The 20,577-nt window shown below is 32.2% G+C and overlaps 2 protein-coding genes across 2 annotated transcripts; one reads left to right on the top strand and one right to left on the bottom strand.

Moving 5' to 3' along the window:
• Positions 1-6,210: 6,210 nt before the first annotated feature.
• Positions 6,211-7,120, bottom strand: LOC146933627 (EPIDERMAL PATTERNING FACTOR-like protein 1). Its single transcript, XM_085705419.1, has 2 exons — positions 6,740-7,120; positions 6,211-6,534 (listed from the first exon to the last, which is right to left on the bottom strand). Exons 1-2 carry the CDS (start codon positions 6,866-6,868, stop codon positions 6,286-6,288), a joined length of 378 nt encoding a protein of 125 aa, XP_085561545.1. The 5' UTR covers positions 6,869-7,120; the 3' UTR covers positions 6,211-6,285.
• Positions 7,121-14,598: 7,478 nt separating this feature from the next.
• On the top strand, positions 14,599-20,019 carry MCM6 (minichromosome maintenance (MCM2/3/5) family protein). Its single transcript, XM_085705418.1, has 18 exons — positions 14,599-14,730; positions 14,846-14,995; positions 15,099-15,224; positions 15,377-15,539; positions 15,659-15,852; positions 15,965-16,160; positions 16,249-16,323; positions 16,646-16,875; positions 16,958-17,072; positions 17,693-17,767; positions 17,844-17,984; positions 18,073-18,276; positions 18,361-18,522; positions 18,611-18,666; positions 18,755-18,897; positions 18,979-19,104; positions 19,345-19,475; positions 19,560-20,019. The coding sequence occupies exons 1-18, from the start codon at positions 14,654-14,656 to the stop codon at positions 19,701-19,703; spliced, it is 2,508 nt and encodes an 835-aa protein (XP_085561544.1). The 5' UTR covers positions 14,599-14,653; the 3' UTR covers positions 19,704-20,019.
• The last annotated feature ends 558 nt before the right edge of the window (positions 20,020-20,577 follow it).

Genomic DNA, 20,577 nt, shown 5'->3' with positions numbered 1-20,577 from the left:
GTATGTGTATTTGCTTGTATGAAGGTTAGACATAAGTTGACTAAAAAGTATGGACTAATTTCATGGATGAAATCTTTTGGAGGGACCAAAAATCTAAGAAATATTTTAGGGGAATTAAAATCAAATGTTCATATATTTAGGAGGACCAATTACTTATTTAACCCTTCTGAGTATTTGGTGAAATACCCCCTTAAAAAAGCTAGAATTCTCTCCATTTAATAATATTATTATTATTATATTCAATTAGGGTCTGTTTGGTAAGCCACATAAATGAGCTTCCAGCTTCTAGCTTATAAGCTCGTTTGACAAAAGAAGCTCTGTCTGGTAACACTTTTTCATCATGAGCTTATAGCTTATTTCACGAGCTTATAAGCTATTTTTCAGAAGCTATTCCAAGTAGCTTTTGAGCTTATAGCTTTTAGCTTCTCATGTTTTATTCCATTTATACCCTTACCACTTTAACTAAAACCCATGTTTACCCTTAATAATTAATTTATTATAATTTATGCTTTGTGTTTTATACATGTGAAATGATAGGGAAAAAAAATCAATATCTTCAAAAAACAACGATACTTTCAAAATAAAAATAATCATGTTGCAAAAAAAATAAAAAATAAATACAATGTACCCACCATGTTTGTAATAAAAAATAATCACGTTGCATAAAAAAACAACGTATCTAAACGTTTTAGTAAAAAAATATTGTAAACTTTGACAAAAAATAAAATAAAATTGTAGACATCTTTCTTATTCTTTGTTGACAGGAACACTTTTATTATCTTTTTTTAATTTATTATGTTTTTAAAAGTTTACAAAAGTGGCTCATTATTAGCCAATTTATGAATTTAAAAATAACATATGAAAGTATTAGATTAATATGTTTAAACTATGAAATTTTAAATATTTTAAATATCAATTGATACAAATTTTATAATGCATTAAAAATACCCTTTTATGTCATTTTACGTTTATAAGCTAGTTGAAACGCTAATTTTACCAAACACTTCAACTAGCTTATCAGCTAAAAGCTATCAGCTAGCTTATCAGCTAAAAGCTATCAGCTAGCTTATCAGCTAAAAGCTATTTTTACCAAACAGAGCCTTAATCTATCCTTTTTCAAATATCGTTTTTCATTAAAAAGAGAGAATCACAACTCTTAAAAAAACTACTTGGTCAAATATGATCGGTGGGTTTGTAAAATCATATTTTATGAGAAGTGAAAATCTTTACGTGGATGCTATAATTATTTTGATACGTTATTATCTGAGTTATGATCCATTAACATCAAGATGTAAATCTTTACAACATCTCAACCATTAAATTTAATCAATCGTATGGTTGAAATTACATCACCAAATTAAAAAGATAAACACATTTGCAATGGATCGTGTTCCAAAATATTGAGAAGATGAAATTCAGAGAAGAAAAAGAGAAAAATATGAAGAATGAAGAATGATTCTCATTAGCATTGAATCACTGATACAACAGCCTTATATAGGTTTATAAAATGAAGCTATACTATAAGCTACTATGAACCATCTCGCACAGGATTATAACTAACTAATTGACAGCTAAGCAAGTTAGTTACAAGAAACTTGGGCTACAAGTTAGCCATATAAGCTAGTGACTTGAGCTAACAATTTTGGTAACTTGAGCTGCAAGTTATTGAACAGCAGCTTCTGGAGTACAGCAGCTTCTGATCATGTGCTTCTGAAGTACTGCTTCTGAAGTACAGCTTCTGAACATGTGCTTCTGAAGTACAGCTTCTGAACAGCAGTTTATTCAACTCTAGCTTGTTTCTGCTTCTTCTTCATTTAACAGATGCATTTCTATCTTTTTCATATCTTCTTTCAACACAAAATTTATTCTTTCTTTGCTTTTCCTTTGTCATCGCATCGAATCAAAAGAACTTCTGATAAGTAAAATTTAAAAACTGTTCCAGAGCATCGGTGCTATAGTTAATAATTGAGCATCGGTGCTCAATTCCTCAATTTCAAAGTAAAGTCGACCTAAATTAAATCTCACAAAACAATGGATTGAACATTTGAAATATTATAGAAATGCAAGATTGATGACTGCTTGATATCACCGTTGTTTTATATTATTATGAAATTTGTGGTCCTGGTTCGTGATTCCGAATTTTTTTCTTCTGCAAATTCTGGGACAAATGTTAAAAGTCAAACCATAATTCTTCTTTTCCAATTTTTTGTTTTAATAAGGTTGAAGCATCACCATCAATTTTATAGAAAACGGAGGTGGAAACTGCAATCCAAAGAGATGAGAGTTGCCGATATCTTATCTGATACCGATAGTCTTAGCTAATACTTTAAGTAAATTAACGAAAATCATGAACCATTTTTTATTTTTTATATAAAATTTTGATTTTGATTAAAATTAAAAATATAAATGTTTGTTGCTTTCAAGTTATAACAAACCAAAATAACGATGATTATCTATTTCAATAACATCAACAATATAACAAAAAATACAATATAAATTCTTTTTTTTAATGGCACCAACAACAATCTTTATTATAGAAAAAGTTGTTTAAATGTATAAATGGGATAATAAAAAAGCAAGTATAAATATACTAATCCAGTTTGTTACGTTTTTTAAATGATAAAGGAAAAAAAATCACACACACACATATATATATTGAGTTTGTTAATTTTGTTTAATATTTAAATTTATTATTATCTATTTGTTTCATGTGTTATTTGAATTTGAAAATTAATGGTATTTTTGGGGAAAAAATTCAACCCAAAAAGTGCTTAAATGGGTAGTTTTATTTATATATAGTATAATATAGATAAAAAAAATAAGTATAAATATACTCATCCAGTTTGTTACATTTTTTAAATGATAAAAAAAATCAGACATATATATATATATATACACATATATATTCATATTGTGTTTGTTACATTTTGTTTAATATTTAAATTTATTATTATCTATCTGTTACATGTGTTATTTGAATTTGAAAATTAATGGTATTTTCAGAAAGAAAAATTCAATCCAAAAGTGCTGAAAATGGTAGTTTTCTTTATATATAGTATAGATAAATATAAACCTATAGATCAGACTAAATCATAGATATTATTTGGTGTAAGTAAAGGCGGAAACTGCAATCCAAAGAAGTGAGAGTTGTCGAGATCCTATAGGATACTGATGGTCTTAGCAAATACTTTAAGTAAATAAATATAAACCTTTAGATCAAACTAAAGTGTAGATATTATTTGGTGCAAGTAAAAAGACTTATTTTATATGATACTGGTAGTCTTAGCAAATACTTTAAATAAATAAATATAAACTTTTAGCTCAAACTAAATTATAGATATCTTAGCAAATACTTTAAATAAATAAATATAAACTTTTAGCTCAAACTAAATTATAGATATTATTTGGTGTAAGTAAAAAGACTTATCCTTGATATCAACATATCCTAACTATTATTATTTACAATGGGACGCAAAAAATTACTCAAAATCTCACCCACATCCAATCTTGAAGAGTAGGCATCATCTTTCTATCTTATCTCCAAGAGAATCAGAGTCTTGTTGAAAAAGATAGACACACTAATGTTATTATTTTTTTGAATGGGACCTTAAATATTTTTATAAAAAACAAAATATATCCCATGGTCCCCCCCCCCCCCCCCCCCCCAAAAAAAAAAAAAAAATACACATCTAAATTTTTTTTGAAAGAAAAAACATATACAACTCATGGTCATAAGGTCGGTCATATTCATATATTCATTTTTTCCCACAACAAAAAATCTTTCAAAAATGTTGATAGGATCTAAACTCACTTATAAGTTTAAACAAAGAGGGAGGAGAGAGGAGAGGCTTGGAAGCAAAGAAGGAGGTTATGGGCGTGGGAGGAGGAGTTGCTGGTAGAATGTAGGTTGTTATTACTGACGGTGGTTTTGCAGGTTCCTGAAAACGATGTCTGGTTGTGGATTCCGAATCCTGGCGTGGGGTATACGGTTAGAGGGACTTACAACATTCTCACTAGCGGGACACCCATCAACCATAATGCCCCTTTGGTTTCAGCGGATCTTCTATGAAGGAAAGATATTCCCTTAAAGGTCTCTATTTTTGCTTGGCGGCTCTTTCGGAATAGGTTGCCTACGAAGGTAAATTTATTCCGACGGGGTGTTATTCATAATGAGGCGCATCTATGTGTCAGCGGGTGTGGTTCAAATGAATCTTTTGATCATCTTTTCTTGTTATGCAACCAGTTTTGTAAGGTTTGGTATCTGGTTCGTCAATGGTTGGGTGTCTATATAGCAAATCATTTAACATTGGTGGATCATTTTATTCAGTTTGGTACTTCAACAGGTTTTCCAAACTCGCGGTGTTTTTTATGCACTTAATTGGTTTGCAACTTCGTGGGTTATTTGGAAGGATAGGAACGATAGACTTTTCCGAACCAAAGAAAACTCCTTTGTTCAGCTTTTGGAGAACATTAGGCTTCTTTCTTTTTCGTGGCATAAAGCAAAATTTGTAACTTCCTATTTTAAGTATCATGATTGGTGCCAAAACCCTTTCCTATGTTTGGGTATGGGCTAATCGTTGTTCTCCTTTGTTGAAACATCCTTGTAAATTTTTACTGTCTCTTTTGGCACACCTTGTGCTTCGAAGATAGCTGTTGGTTAATATATTCCATTTTGATTTCTTAAAAAAAAAACGTTTAAACAAAAAGTTTCTCAAAAAAATAGTTTAAACAAAGAGATCGTTAAAAAAATAAAAAATATCACATCTTTTTTTTTTTGAAAAAAAAATCATATCTTATTAAAAAGGGAAATGCTAACGACTTTTTTATAGGTATTTTTTAAGAATTTTAAATTATAAATTTTTAAGAAAAATCGTGTATACAATACATTGAAAATTGAGATATTTAATTTTTTAATGAATAATTTTTAATTTAGAATACTTGTTCGGGACATTACCTTGTTAAAAAATTACTACTAATTAATATTATATGATATGTTGGATTTAGAATTTGAGTTTAGTTTCTAGGTAAAACAATTATTCATCATTATTTATTTATTTCTCATGTACTTTCTTGGTAACCCGAGAATTAAAGAACAAAAGATGATGTCTTATACTCCCTCCTTCTCGGAATATCTGACCCATTTTCTAAAAAAAAGTGTCCCAAAATAACTGAGTCATTTCAATTTTCAATACAACTTTCATCATTCCCAATACAATATAACACTAATTAATACTACTTTCATCATTCCCAATACAATATATTCCACTTTCCCCTTTATTTATACATTTTTCTTAATCTGTGTGAAAAACCAAACTGACTCAGATAAAACGGGACGGAGGGAGTATTTTTTTCATTATTAACCTTTTTTTTAAAAATAACTAATTATAAGGAATTGATCAAAACTGAATTCATTCTTATTGAAGATTAAATTAAGCAAGTATATATACAAATACAGAGGAGAAAAAATAGTTTGGTACTTCAGAGATAAAAATATTTGAGCACTTCTAACAAGGAAATTACAAACGAGCATTTTATAGATAAGGTAGATACCCCAAAAATATTCAGTATCCATAGAGATCTAGAAGATAAGCAAAAGTTCATGAGACAGATCCACACATTACGAAAAGAGTAATGATATTTTGACATTCATTTGATGACAACTTTGTTGACAACCTAGTTTTTCTCACTTCTTATTGGTCAAAAACAATGGAGAGAGAAAAAGGAAGAGAGAGGATAACAACATCATGTGAGTATGAGAGAGAAAGTTGTCCAAAAGTTGTCAAAAAGTGGTTGTCAAAATATCATTTCTCTTACGAAAACAGGGAAAGGGACAATTGCAATGGACAAGACAACCTCCTCTCTTGTCCTCTGTCTGACAACAAAATTAGCAAATAATCATCGTAATTCGCAAAGAAATTACAATTAAAAATCCAGTCATCACATTTCCTATCATAAATTTAAACACTCAAATGCAGTAGATGAAGGTTTCTGAAAATATAGATGCAGCTAGAATAACATAGGAATTCAGGTCTATAACAAACTTTGTACAAATGTACTGCGTACTATCAAACTTGTATACAATCAATGCTGACGCAAACGTCGCATTTCTGTGACCTTGAGCATTAACCACATAGACACCTAAAACTATACTAGTAGTAATTAAAACACAAATATCATTAATTAATATTGATAATTTAATACAAAAAAAGATAAGTAATTTTCATTTTCATTTTACTTGATTAGGAGGAGCAAAATCTTGGATCTACAAGGGTGTACAATTTCTAATTAAGGGTTGAAGAAGTGGTCACCACAATGACATTTCCACCCTAATGGCTTGTAATTTGAGTACCTGTTGCTACCTACTTGTAAAGATGGGCTAAGCCATTTTTTCATGGATGCAACTTTGGAAGGGACAGAATCTTGTCTTGGCAAAGATGGCACCTGAACTGCCATGCATGGATGACACTCGTTGCATTTGCTGTGACAACTTGGTGGCATTGAACCTAGCCTGTTTTTCTCCTCAAATAACAACTCCTACACATATATTAACAAACCCTTTTTAGATTGTTAATTACAAAACCATACACAAACTCAGAAAAGTTGTAGTATGCATGTATGAAATCACGGTGAATTTGACAAAATCACGCTGACTCAGTCAAACTCATCATGAGTCCAAACATGCATAGTATATGGGAGCTATGAAAAAGTAGAATATGGCTTTGGTTAAATTAAAGCATACCCGAGGAGGAATTGAAGGCTGCAGCTTATTGAAGCAAGAAACTAGAGGAAGCAAATGATGGAGAAGAAGAACTATGATAAGCAAGGTGGTTGTTGAGTAATGATATGAGTTAAGAGAAGCCATGACCATGAATTAATGCATATTATGTCAACCGGTTGAAGTCATTCATCATCTAAAAAGAAAAGGAAAAGTGAAAATAATTACTGTAGTAAGTGATTAGTGAAGTGAGATCCTAATGGCAGTATTCTCTGTAACTTTTTTTTTATCGATTTGTGGTTGTGTTGAGGCTTGCGAAGCAGATAGATGAGCAGAGAGAAAAGAGTTAGGAGAATACAAAATGAGCTGTATGAAGGACCCCTTGGCCAGTGTTCTAGCCTTTGAGTCTACTATATAGCAGCATATTTTACTAGCTTTATATATAAGAAACGGAAATGAGAAAAATAATGAAAGGCAAAGGCAAAGGCAAAGGCAAAGGCAAAGGCATTTATTATGCTATCTAATTTTTGTCTCCGTTCACCTCCTACACATTCATCGCTTTGACTATTTTTTTAATTTTATTTTTTATTTAACTTTATTTACATAAAATAATACTCCTTGGTTTCTTTTTTAAATGTTATTTTGATATAAATTTTGTATTTCTATTTAAGAGGAGTGCTAGCAACACTCTCTTTTGAACACTCTCTCTAGCACTCACTCTTTTATTGAGTGAAATCAATGTAGGACCTACACTTTGAAAATGGAACCCACATAAAGTGGTGGGACATACATTGATTTCACCCAATAAAGGAGTGAGTGCTAGAGAGAGTGCTCAAAAGAGAGTGTTGCTAGCATTCTTCCCTATTTAATTTTCGTTTTAATAGTTTAAGACTTTGTTTGGGAGTTTGGAGGGGAAGGAAAGGAAAGGCTTTGAGGGGTGCAAAATATGAGGAAAAATAGAGAAATCTTTCAAAAAATTTAGAAGAGTAGTTTTTTAGAGAATGATAAATTTATGCATATGATTACTTTATTTTTAATTTTAAAAATGTTATAACAACATAAATTAAATTTGAAGAATTCTTATTAACCCTCCAAAACCCCCCAAAACCCTCCTCCAATACAATTTTTTAGTTCCTCTAAATGAGGAGGGTTTTGTATTATGAAGAAAAGTTAACCCCCCAAAGCCCTCATCTCCCATTTTCCTCTATTTCTTCCACTTACTTATTCCTTTTTTCCCAAGTCTTCCCCTCCCTTCCCCTCCAAACTCGCAAACAAAGCCTAAAGGTAAAATTTACAATTATATTTGATAAATTAAAATAATAGCATAATCGAAAAGAAAATACTTCAAAAATTTCTCTCATTAATTTAAATGTACTATTTTAAAACGACAGTACTTAAAAAAAAAAATGAAGAGTATCATCATGTAATCAACTTTTTAAAGAGTCTCGATTACTTCAACATATTAAACTTACACCTACAAATATAACTATTAAGCCATATATCTATTTAACCAATGTATGGTAGGTATGACTTGGTTTGTTTTTTGTGAATGAGCATGGCATGGCTTCTTTTTATTTATTAAAGTGGTATTACTTATAATTTTATAATCGTCTTTGAAAGGATTAAAGCTTAATACATTGAGGTCATAAGATTGAACATTTATAATGAGCTAACACCTCAAGTGTTTTCGGTAAAAAAATGTTCGTCATTGTAGTTTAACTAAAAAAATTATCTTCCCTAATTTTTTTAAATAATCTTTTAAATTATTTTATTAAGTCAAAATAAAGTTTTGAAATAAAATTATTTTACTTGAACACCTTGAAAATCAACATAGGTATATAGAATTACTTTTACACCTTGAAAATTGATTGAGAGTTTCTCAAAATTACGGTGGTCCTACCGTGATAGTAAATTTAGGGTACAAGACATATCTTTTATCAAGATGAGAGAGTTTCAATTTGATTATGACCAACTCAATGTCAATGAAAAATGCACTATAACAGTATGTTTGGATGAAGAGATTGGAAATTATAGAGAAGTTATAATTCAAGGCAATTCAAATACTTTGATTAAATTTTTTTCATTTTTAAATATTTATGCTTTGATGGAGGCAGGACCAACCCAACATATGTTGTCTAAAGTGGATTTTAAGGTGATGCTTTTTTATAAACCATAATAGTGTTTTAGTAAAATCACTGATTAACTGTTTTTTTTCATATGTGTTTTAGAATACAAAATTATTCATTAAACTAGTGTAACTGGTTTTATTTAATACCTTTTAACCATAAGAAAGTGAGCTGATTCAATTTTTTTTTTTAAAATAATACTTATTTTAGATAAGATTTTATTAATTTTATTTTGAAAGTACTAAAATATGATGCCTTCATATAAATATATATTTTTGTGTTAGATTTTCTCATATTCGTAGAGAGCATGATACTTGTGTAGACAAGTAAGTTAATGTTTGCCTCTTTGTTTATGGTTTAGTCTGGTGAGATCAACACCTAGTAGTTATGGAGAATGTTTCCTTAGAGACATGATGGATTTACCTTATTATCGTTTTCATTAATCATTTCTTGGTGGGTTTGATTTATCTCCCCCTTCATTGTTTTCCTTTTCACATTAAAATACTAGCTTTGGAGAGATTGTATATGACTGGTGTTGCATTGAAGTTTCAAAACAATCGAAATGTCATTGTGTTGCCATGATAAATTCATCTCCAACTTTGCTAAGGTAAGATATGATGCCTTTTCTATTCTCCAATTATGTAGTAGTATTTAAAGTTTGTTAATTTTAACTTTAACAAAATACTTCATAAAATTCACTCATTTTAAAAAATAATAAAAATTTATCATTCAAAGAACTAAATTTACATAAAAGAATTTAAATTTCCCTACAAAATTATATTTCCTCAAAAAAATTCTTTCAACCAAACGTTATAGTACTACGGTTTAAAATTAAATGGTAGATTGTGGATTTTGACCGTAAAGTATACGAATTAGGTGCCCAAATTCAAGTTTTTATGAAGGACAAAGAAAGTGAATATGATTGAGTGAAGGCTGACATGTATTTATTCTTCTCATAAATAGAATTCCTGCAGAAATGGCCCCCCGTATGATATCTAACAAAACTAGCATAATAAAAACATTGACAATTGACAAATTACTAGTAAAATCTTGCAATTGTTTTTGTACCATTGCATTGTATTTATCCCCAAAACTTTACAGCCTTGACAAAAGAAAATATTCTATTTTTGTTTGGAGCTATAACATTATTCTTAAATTCTTAAGACTGATAACCAGATTGTATAAATTAATACACTGATACACAAACTCATACTCACTATTTCAAAATATTAACTTTTTTTCCAGAAGTTTTGAAATATTAACCATCATCCCAATCATATGATAAAAATCAACTGGTAAATAATAATAAGCCTAATTGTTTTACTAAAAAAAATAAAATAAGCCTAATTGTGTTGATCAATTACACGTCCAATTTGATTTGGCGAATGTACCGTGGGTGTTTGCCTACCCGAGTTCGGCTTCAAGATAAAGGAGTCCAATGTCCCACAAGTTGTGTGAGTTGTGGTGGCCTGCATGAGGACCTTGCACATATTTGTTTTGAGTGTCCTTTTACTGTGCAGGTTTGGTGTAAGATTGGCCTTTGAAATGTGGTTCATGAGGTGTTTCTCGAAAAGAATTCAGCAGTTGATGCTATTTTCGAATTGTTACATCAGCTCTCGCAAGAACTTGGTCAACGATTTGTAGCTGTCCTTTGGAGCCTCTGGAAGCATAGAAATCTCAAACTTTGGCAAGAGGCCACAGAAACATGTGCTCATGTAGTAGATCGGGCTTGTCATCTTATGGAGGATTGGCATGCAGCTAATGCTACTCTTCCGGTAGCTAGTCGAAACAACATTTCAAAAAATTAAGTTCGTAATGATCAGACAACAACAATAACACCGATAAGACAAGGCAATTCAGTTACAACTCGAATTTCCTCTTCTTCTACAACAACGAGTGATATGGCTTCAGACAGGTGTCAGCGTCCACAACGAGGCCATCTGAAATGTAATGTTGATGCTTCATTTTCGAATCAGTTGAATAGAACATGTATTGGAATATGTATCCGTGATGATGAAGGTACCTTTGTGTTGGCTCAAACCATCCCGCTCTCTCCTGTGTATTTTGTTGCCGTCGGAGAAGCCTTGGGTTTATTCCACGCCTTACAATGGCTAAGTGACATGCAATTTGACGACGTCGATGTCGTCTTGGATTCAAAGATTACAATAGACGCCTTCCATCATTGTGAGGTTGATGTTACGGAATTTGGACAGGTAATTTCAGTATGTCAGAGTCTTTTCAACACAAACTTCTCAAACTCTAAGGTCGAGTTCAACAGGCGACAAACAAATGAGGTAGCTCACACCCTTACTGGGGTTGCCACATTAACTGCTAGTCTCACTATTTATTATCGTGTACCTCGTTGTATAAACTCTCTTATTATTAATGAAATGCTATAAGCATACTCCTTTTCTTTCAAAAAAAAAAGCAATTTACATGCATAAAGGACATCTCCAATTTGATCATGTAGCATCAGATAGAGACACAACCGGTTACCATAGAATCATTTGGTTGAAAATGTGTTCTTCAACCTTGTGACTTTGGGTTGATACTCTAGCGCACCTAAAAAAGGGACGTTGAGACGCGCCCACCTTTGATGTAAATTGCCGAAATTGATCGAGCACATTTTCTATCAAAGAAAGCATTGCATACCAAATAAGCTTAATTAATGATGCATGTGGAACTATTGTATCAGTTTCCTTTTCCAGTTTACGTGATTCATTGCTGTGTTAAATTCCGCAGCTTTCAACTAGTCAAAGCTGCAATTAGACTATCGACATTGCACTGAGAGGGTGAGAGGGATAGTGACTGTGTGAGTGACCATAGTACACATCTTTTTTACTACTGAGAAAGGCATGAAAAAGATGTGTCTCCAAATATTAATATTTTCCAATTTGTACACTTTTGCCCATTTATCTAAGCTTTCATTTTTGTGTTGTCACAAATTGAGTGCTGATGATACTTCATTTTCTCCCAAGTTTTCCAATGGAGGGTCAATGCAATTATTTACCATTAATTGGAGGAGTAAAAAGTTCAGGCAAAAGACAAGGACACTCACCCTACCTCTCTTGCGTCTATATTATTATTGTGTACCATCCAAATTCGTCCTCAGTTCCTTGCTTGCTCTGCATTCTGTTTTAGCGTTAGAACAATTAAATGAAAAAACAAGTACTATGAGTTCATACTCACATGGAATGCCGGATTTCTTGTCACTCATAATTTTGACGATTGTGACTAAGGATAATGGGTATCCATGGCCCTCTCGATAAACAATTTATTTCCGGCTTACAACACAAACTCTTATCGCACTAAGGGTTCATCTAAAACTACTTTTATAGCAAAAGATAGAACAAATTTAAATTGTTTTTGCATAAGCTATAAGCTGATTCTATAAACAATCTTATGTAACTTATGAAATTCAGCATAAAATAAAAATTGTTGGAATATTTTATTAATTATTTTTTAAAATTATTATATTCCAATATAATTACATGTGATAACACTTTTTTTATTAATTGCGTAAAAAAACACTTTTTTATTAATTATATTTCAATTAATAGTCTATTTTTTTTAAAGAATTAATAGGCTATTTTAATTAGTGATGAAATTATATAACAAAACTAATTAGAATTATAATTCTTTAATTAATTAAATGTACAATCAATTGATATGAGTTCAATATGAATGAATATCATATGACTCGTTTGAAATAATGGAAACTTTAATTGCCTAACACTATATATAGGCTATGATGCTCGTCATAAGGAGTATCATGTGAGAAATAATCATAAACCGACGGGTGCTCCTCATTTGTCTCTTTATGTTTTAGATTGTTGTCGTTGATAGACTACCAACAAAGAAATCCAAGTATTTATAATATCTTTAATTAATAAACATAATGTGGATCCAAATTAATAACATAAAATACCAAACCTACCTACAAATAATGGGACAACCTAGCCATTATTTGAATCAGTAATTGATTGAAGTTGATATATTAATACGAACAAAACGAACTCTGCACAGAAAATGAAAAAATAAATAATGACACACTTAAACAGAGAAATCATGAAAGAAACATTAATACATGTGAAAACCACTTATCTGGAATAAAAGCGGGGAAAATACGCATGTGATTTCGTGTTGAAAAATAACCCAAAATCACCTTTTCCACTAAAAGAAGATGAAGAAAAACTTAATGAAAAGATAGAGCTTGTATCTCTAAAAAATTAGGGTTGGATTTTCATAATGACGAATTTATAGAAACCTACCTTTTATGAAGTGAACAATTAGGGCTTTAAGTGTTATCTCACTGTTCTCCTCTTTTTAACCTCCACCGCTCCTATTGATTGTTTTTCTTCCTTTCTTTCGGTATTTTTTTAAGGTAAAATTATCGCCAAAGTTCTCCTCCAATTTCATCATGTTTATTTGCCTTTATTTTGATTTTCATTTAATCAATTGTTTATTTACGTCAATACATTTATTCAAATTGGTTTCCCTATGAGCTTCGATCAGTTTCAATTAATTAACCTATTTGAAAGCTTATTGCAATACTGTTCATGTCAGATTTTTTTTCTTTTCCTCCACATATGAGTGAATAGTTAATTAAATATTGAATTAATTGGCTATCAATCTATATATAAGATACAATGTTTCCCATAAGCGACTTATAAATCAAAGTGATCGGAATAGCCATGTTTTTAGATATGTAATATTAACGACTTAGTTATTAGCTGAATGCAAGGAGAGAAAATCAAAAGAACGTCAAACTAAAACGACAAAATCACGAAAGAAAAACCTAAGATTCTAGATCAAAATATGTCCCCAAAATCATCCATTTATGGTGAAAGAATAATAAGAGAAACTTAGAGAAAAAAAGTGGAGCTGAAATCTCTAAAAAATTAGGACCGACTTCTCATATTGATGAAGTTTAGAAAAACTTATGCAGTGAAAAAAATGCGGTGCTAAAGAATGTTTTTTTTCCTTCTTTGAATTTCGACTACTCTTCTTAATTATTGTTATTTTTTTTTTCAATATTCATCTTTTAGGGTAAAATATTTAAAATTTGTACACCAAAAAATACTTAAAATTTCGTCATATTTTTTGGTCAACATGGTTAAGTGAAAAATACGAGGTTTGAATCCCGACCCTTACTTACATATTACAATGTTTTTAACAATTGAACCATGCTCACGCGGACTTAATTCTGTCATGTTTATCTGACCTTAATTGTATACATTTTGATTTTAATTCAATCAATTGTTTGTTTATGTCATCACGTGCATCGATTTTGATTTCATATTGACTACGTTGTATACACTTCATTCCCTTAATATTTTTTGGTCGAATGACGAAAATCGCATGCACGAAGAGCAGATAAACTAGTGTTACATGCCCTTTTCAGGATAATCCATTTTTTTGATCACATACCCCTTTTCAATATAATCAAAATTTTAATGTATTTTTTTTGTTATTTCTATTTTATATCACAATATCGTTTACATACAGTTCTCAATCCTATTATAATTATAAAATACAAATAATATAATTTAATTTAATATTTAATACTGAAAAAATATTAAAGTGAATAAACTATTGCCAAAAAAATTAAAATGGGCCGTGATGATTAGGCTCATACCCGTCAACAAGCCCACAAAGTATTTTTGGCGGGAAGAATGTTGGTCCCACATATGATTTCCCGCCATAGAAGTCGTCTTGGCGCTCAATAGGAATAGCGAGAAGAAGAACTGAGAAACCATTTCCCAAACTTTGGAAGTTAGGTTTCAGAGAAGCTTCAACCGATTCAGCGAAAATGGAAGCATTCGGTGGTTATTTGGTTGATGAGAAAGCCGTTAGGGTTGAAAACGCTTTCTTAGATTTTCTCAAAAGGTTCGATATTCTTCTTCATTTTCTTCATCTTCATCTTCATCTTCTCGTTCTTCATTTTCGTAATAATTAACTTAATTAGTTTAATAATTGTTTCTGTTTTGTTTTGGATCACCAGTTTCAGATCTGGACAAAGGAATGAACTTTATTACGAAGCGGAGATTGAAGTCATGAGAGCTAACGAATCCAACACCATGTTCATTGATTTTGAACATGTGATTAGATTCAGTGATGTTCTTCAGAAAGCTATCTCTGATGAATATTTGAGGTATTTTTTTTCCAATTGGATTTTTATTGAAATTACTGAAACCCTAAAATTTGGTATTATTTTGGGATACTGATAATTGTTTTTGTGTTGTTGTTGATGATAGGTTCGAACCTTACTTGCAGAATGCCTGCAAGAGGTTTGTTATGGAGCTTAAGCCGACATTCATTTCTGATGATAACCCTAACAAGGATATCAACGTTGCCTTCTATAACATTCCAATTGTCAAGAGGTATATTCAATTCATTTCCAATTTCGTTTTCATTTCGTTAGTTTTAGTTTAATGTATTTTAATTTGCAAATTGAGGCTTTGGAGTTTTGATTAGGTCTGTCGGTGTGAGGGTTTTAAAATTAAGTTTGTGTCTGTGTTCGATGTTTTTATAGGCTAAGGGAATTGGCTACATCAGAGATTGGTAGGCTTGTATCTGTAACAGGAGTGGTGACAAGGACAAGTGAGGTTCGACCTGAGCTTCTCCAAGGAACTTTCAAGTGTCTAGAATGTGGTGGGGTTATAAAGAATGTTGAACAGCAATTCAAGTATACTGAGGTAGTTAATTGAAAATTGTAATTTTTTGTTGCCCGTAGTCTTAAATTATGAATAATACGGTGTTTCATATCGTTGCTTATTTTGATTTTTATATGACTGTTCTGTTTGTGCTAATGCAGCCAACAATTTGTCCAAATGCTACATGTAACAACAGAGCAAAGTGGGCACTGCTTCGCCAAGAGAGCAAATTTACTGATTGGCAAAGGGTCAGAATGCAGGAGACGTCCAATGAGATACCTGCTGGCTCTCTGCCTAGGTCATTGGATGTTATTCTTCGTCATGAGATTGTAGAACATGCTAGGGCTGGTGACACGTGAGATTTCTCTTGCCCCGAATCTGCTTTAACTTTTCAAGTTGTACTGAAATGTAAACTTTATGGAATTTGGAAGTCAAAATAATCAAACCACAAACTGTCCAATTTGCAGGGTGATTTTTACTGGAACTGTAATTGTCATACCTGATATATTGGCGTTGGCTTCCCCTGGAGAGAGATCAGAATGTCGTAGGGAAGCTTCTCAACGCAAGGGTGCTTCATCTGGGAATGAAGGTGTGAGGGGCCTTAGGGCTTTGGGAGTCAGAGACCTCTCCTACCGACTTGCTTTTATTGCCAACTCTGTTCAGGTTCGTTATATTGTACTTTGTTATTCATAACGTTCATATGATTTAATGTTAGTTGTGATAAATATGTTTTCTGTATGGTTTGTTCCAGATTTGTGATGGTAGAAGAGAAATAGACATCAGGAATAGAAAGAAGGATTCAGATGAAGATGATCTGCAATTCACTGTAAGTTGGTGATGATTTCTATGCATTATTATGTCAACCGTTTGATTTTGAGTTCACATTGTCAGCTGTCATGACCAACTGACTGGTGTTGCATATAATATGATTATGAATAATATAAAATTTTTGGCTTTAATCTACATATTTTAGGTTGATTACCATCCCTGTTATTTCCCCCTAATATTTATCAATCTATTGCTGTCCTTAACCTGTTCATTTTTCTTTAACACATGTTATGTGCACACATACATGATGTTCTCGGTCAAATTTCTGTCATATACGAGAGAAAATGACCAACACTATATTTGACTGGTTGATTTAACAGGCTCAGGAACTGGATGAAGTTCAAAGAATGAGGAACACTCCAGATTTCTTCACCAAGCTTGTTGAAAGTGTAGCTCCAACTATTTTTGGTCATCAAGATATTAAGCGAGCAATCCTTCTTATGCTAATGAGTGGGGTTCACAAATCTACTCATGAAGGCATCAGCCTTAGAGGGGACATAAACGTTTGTATTGTTGGAGATCCTAGCTGTGCAAAGTCTCAATTTCTTAAGTACTTACCTTTCTCTTTTTCTTTGATTACTTTCATGCTGGTTTGTGCGAATTGAATGGATCATGTATGGTTATCATTTCAGGTATACTTCAAGCATTGTTCCAAGATCTGTGTATACATCTGGAAAGTCATCATCTGCTGCTGGGTTGACTGCAACTGTTGCCAAGGAACCAGAAACTGGAGAGTTTTGTATTGAGGTCATTAATCTGCCGCTCTTTTGTATTAGTGGAAGTGTACACATTAGTTGTGCATGAAAGCAGCTCTATAGAACTAGCGTAGGAAAATGATAATAAGATTATATTTTCAAAAACTTACATTATTTCTTTTCATTTGTGTTTGTATCCTTGGTTTGGCAAATTTAAATTGGTACACATTTAACTTGTCCTAGTTTAAACCAGATTCAACTAGTTCTACTGTTCATCATAATTATTTGATAAAGCACAATAATAGGATTAGAGTTGCTTTAGGTTTAAAATTACTGCCTGGAAAATAGTGAATCAATGAACGATTAAGTATCATTAACAGTTAAGAATTAAGTTAGAGTAGGCTGTATATCATAAGTTTGTCTGTCCACCATGGATTCTGAACTAAGCATTCCAAAATGTTTGCGAGTTGTAATTATGATTTTCCATTCAGAAACCGATATAAAGTATAGCATAAAAACGATTTATCAAACATGAATTGAGAGGTATTGCCTGAGTTCGGTAAAGATGAATTCAAAACAAGTGGGTTTTAATATATTCAAGCACTTTATCATTATCTGGCTGCATAAATACTCTCTAGTGTCTTGTTTTCTTATGTAAGAACTTGTTTTCAGGCCGGCGCTTTGATGCTTGCTGACAATGGCATTTGCTGCATTGATGAATTTGACAAGATGGACATAAGAGATCAGGTAAGAGGCATGCATTTTTTTACTGGCATTTGAGGGTCATGGACTGGAAAGTATCTCATATTTGATTGGATTGAAGGTTGCAATTCATGAGGCTATGGAACAACAAACTATTAGTATCACAAAAGCAGGAATACAAGCAACACTCAATGCTCGTACTTCCATTCTTGCCGCTGCCAACCCTGCTGGAGGACGGTATGATAAGTCTAAACCACTGAAGGTAATAACATGTTCTGCTAACCTGGTTATTAATTACCTTATTGAGTTTAACTTGGCCTAATTTAGTTTTTGCCCTTTCTTTGTTTCAGTACAATGTGGCTCTTCCACCGGCTATACTTTCAAGGTTTGATCTTGTATACATTATGATTGATGACCCAGACGATGTTACAGATTACCACATAGCTTCTCATATTGTGCGAGTTCATCAAAAGCGCGAAGAAGCTCTTGCTCCAACGTTCACTACAGCAGAACTGAAGCGTTATATAGCCTATGCAAAAACTCTTAAACCAAAGGTTTGAACACTGCTTTTTATTTTGGTTCAAACTGTGTTAGAACTTGCCTTTTTGCTTCTTTCTTACTTAGCCTGATTAATGCAGCTAACGTCAGATGCAAGAAAACTACTGGTAGACTCTTATGTTTCTCTCCGTAGAGCTGATACAAATCCTGGCAGTAGGGTTGCATATCGGATGACAGTTAGGCAGTTGGAAGCTTTAATCAGGCTGTCGGAGGCCATTGCAAGGTGTCATCTGGATAATCAGGTGTTTAATGATTTTAGAGGCTGGTGAATATGCATTTGTATATGTTTTCCTTAGCTGGTCTAAAGACGATTTTCTGATTTTATAACAGGTACAACCTCGTCATGTTCGTTTAGCAGTAAAACTGCTGCAAACTTCTATAATAAGGTAGGATATATTTCTTGCTTTGTTTTAAATTTCTATTTTGGGAGCTAGCTTTTGGCTATAACTGCTCTTTTACTTTTTTTCCTTGCAGAGTGGAGTCAAGTGAGATCGATTTATCTGAGTTTCAAGATCAAGATATGGACGAAGAAGCAGGTAGTGACGATGGAAATGATAATAACGATGCTGATGGTCAAGCTGGAAACTCTACTGCTCAGGAAGCCGCTGGAACCAATGGTGAGGTGTCTCCTACCCATTTTACCTTGCAATCGTCTATGGGATAAAATTTACTTATTCACTGGTTTAATTGACTTGCAGAAAAACCAGCCGATGGATCTAACCCCCAAAGAAAAAAATCTACTGTAACTGATGAATACTTTCAAAGGATCACCAAGGCCCTTGTCATGCGTCTTAGACAGCACGAGGAGACCGTAATGCAAGAAGGTTTTAACTTGAAACTTTGTTGTTATAGAATATCTCAACATTGTTATACATCAAAGTTTTGATCACTACACATTGCTGTTTAAAATTTAAATTCTAAAATTTATTCAGGTTCTGAACATCTGGATACCCTTTGTCTGGCGAGATTTGTTTATATAAAACAATGTCGGTGATACTACAAAGTGTCCAAACTCCATGTGATCATATTGAAGGTTGAATTTTCTGTGGGTTTATCTATTGCAGGAAGTGGCTTAGCTGGGATGAAGCAACGGGATTTGATTAAATGGTATGTAGACCAGCAAAATGAGAAAAATAATTACAGTTCCGTGGAGGAGGCGAAAGTTGAAATTTCCCAAATTAAAGCAATTATAGAGGTATGTACTTGTTTTATAGATCCTTCAAAGAAATTAGTATATTTATTGGCATACATGTTAACTATATGAAACATTTTACTGTAGATTTTAATTCGAAGAGAGGGGCATTTGATCGTGATAGATGATGGCAGGCAAGCAGCATCAGAAGCTGCTGGTGCAGAACAATCAGAGTCTGCTGCTAGAAATGATAGAACTTTGGCTGTGGCTCCTAATTATGTTGTTGATTAATAGCCTAGTAGTGATGAAAGAGTTTGGAAGCCACTTTGTTTCGCCGTCCCAATATTGCAGCAACTTGGTGGTTTCCTTTGTCTTGAGCTGCAAGCTTTTCTTGGTAATGCTGGAAAACTGGTGTATCGCCAATTCAGTTTACTACTGAAAAGTTTGATGATGTTGGTATTTTAGTAGACAGTTGATTATATTTGTAATATTATTGTCTTCATTTACAGGGAGTACTAATTTAAGAGTTGAACGATGTCGGTCAAAAAAAGAAAAGAGTTGAACGATGTATGCATTTTACCTGTAGTTAATCATTTTCACTTTTAAACGATTTTAGTATAGAACAGGTTAGCCAATTTAACTAATCAATCTTGTATTCTAAAAGCATTTTTGTTCAAGATATAAAAGCATCTATTTATTTATATTCACATCAACTCACAACAAAGATTAACTAATCAATCTTGTATTCTAAAAGCATTTGAATATCAAAATAAATCAACTTACAAAACTACCCTTCTATTTTAAATTGGTTTGGGTAGGGACAATTTTTTTTGTTAAAAGCAAGTAGGTGTGTGCCCTTGATTTACATCTTAATGTTTTTAGGAGGATGTATAACACACACACACACACATAAATATGTAAAAAGAAGGAATATAATGTTTAAACTGGGCTGCCAGGCAACAAAAAGGATATACAAAATTAGAAATATAATGATGTAACAGTCCTCAATTTTATTTAATATGTAAATTTGGAAGTACCCTAAAAATAAAAGAAATATACAGCATCCAGATGTAAACCTCTGATGTATTTAGTGCATCTGAAATAGTTTAGAGTCTAATATTGTGTGTAAACAACAGCCCGAAGTACTCTTTCGGTCCACGGTATT

Source organism: Medicago sativa, chromosome 4 (assembly GCF_051527215.1).
Source record: "Medicago sativa cultivar Bolivia chromosome 4, Bolivia_mono, whole genome shotgun sequence".
Classification (NCBI taxonomy): Eukaryota; Viridiplantae; Streptophyta; class Magnoliopsida; order Fabales; family Fabaceae; genus Medicago; species Medicago sativa.
The sequence above is the reverse complement of the archived record's forward strand: the minus strand, read 5'-3'. Positions and strand labels throughout refer to the sequence as shown.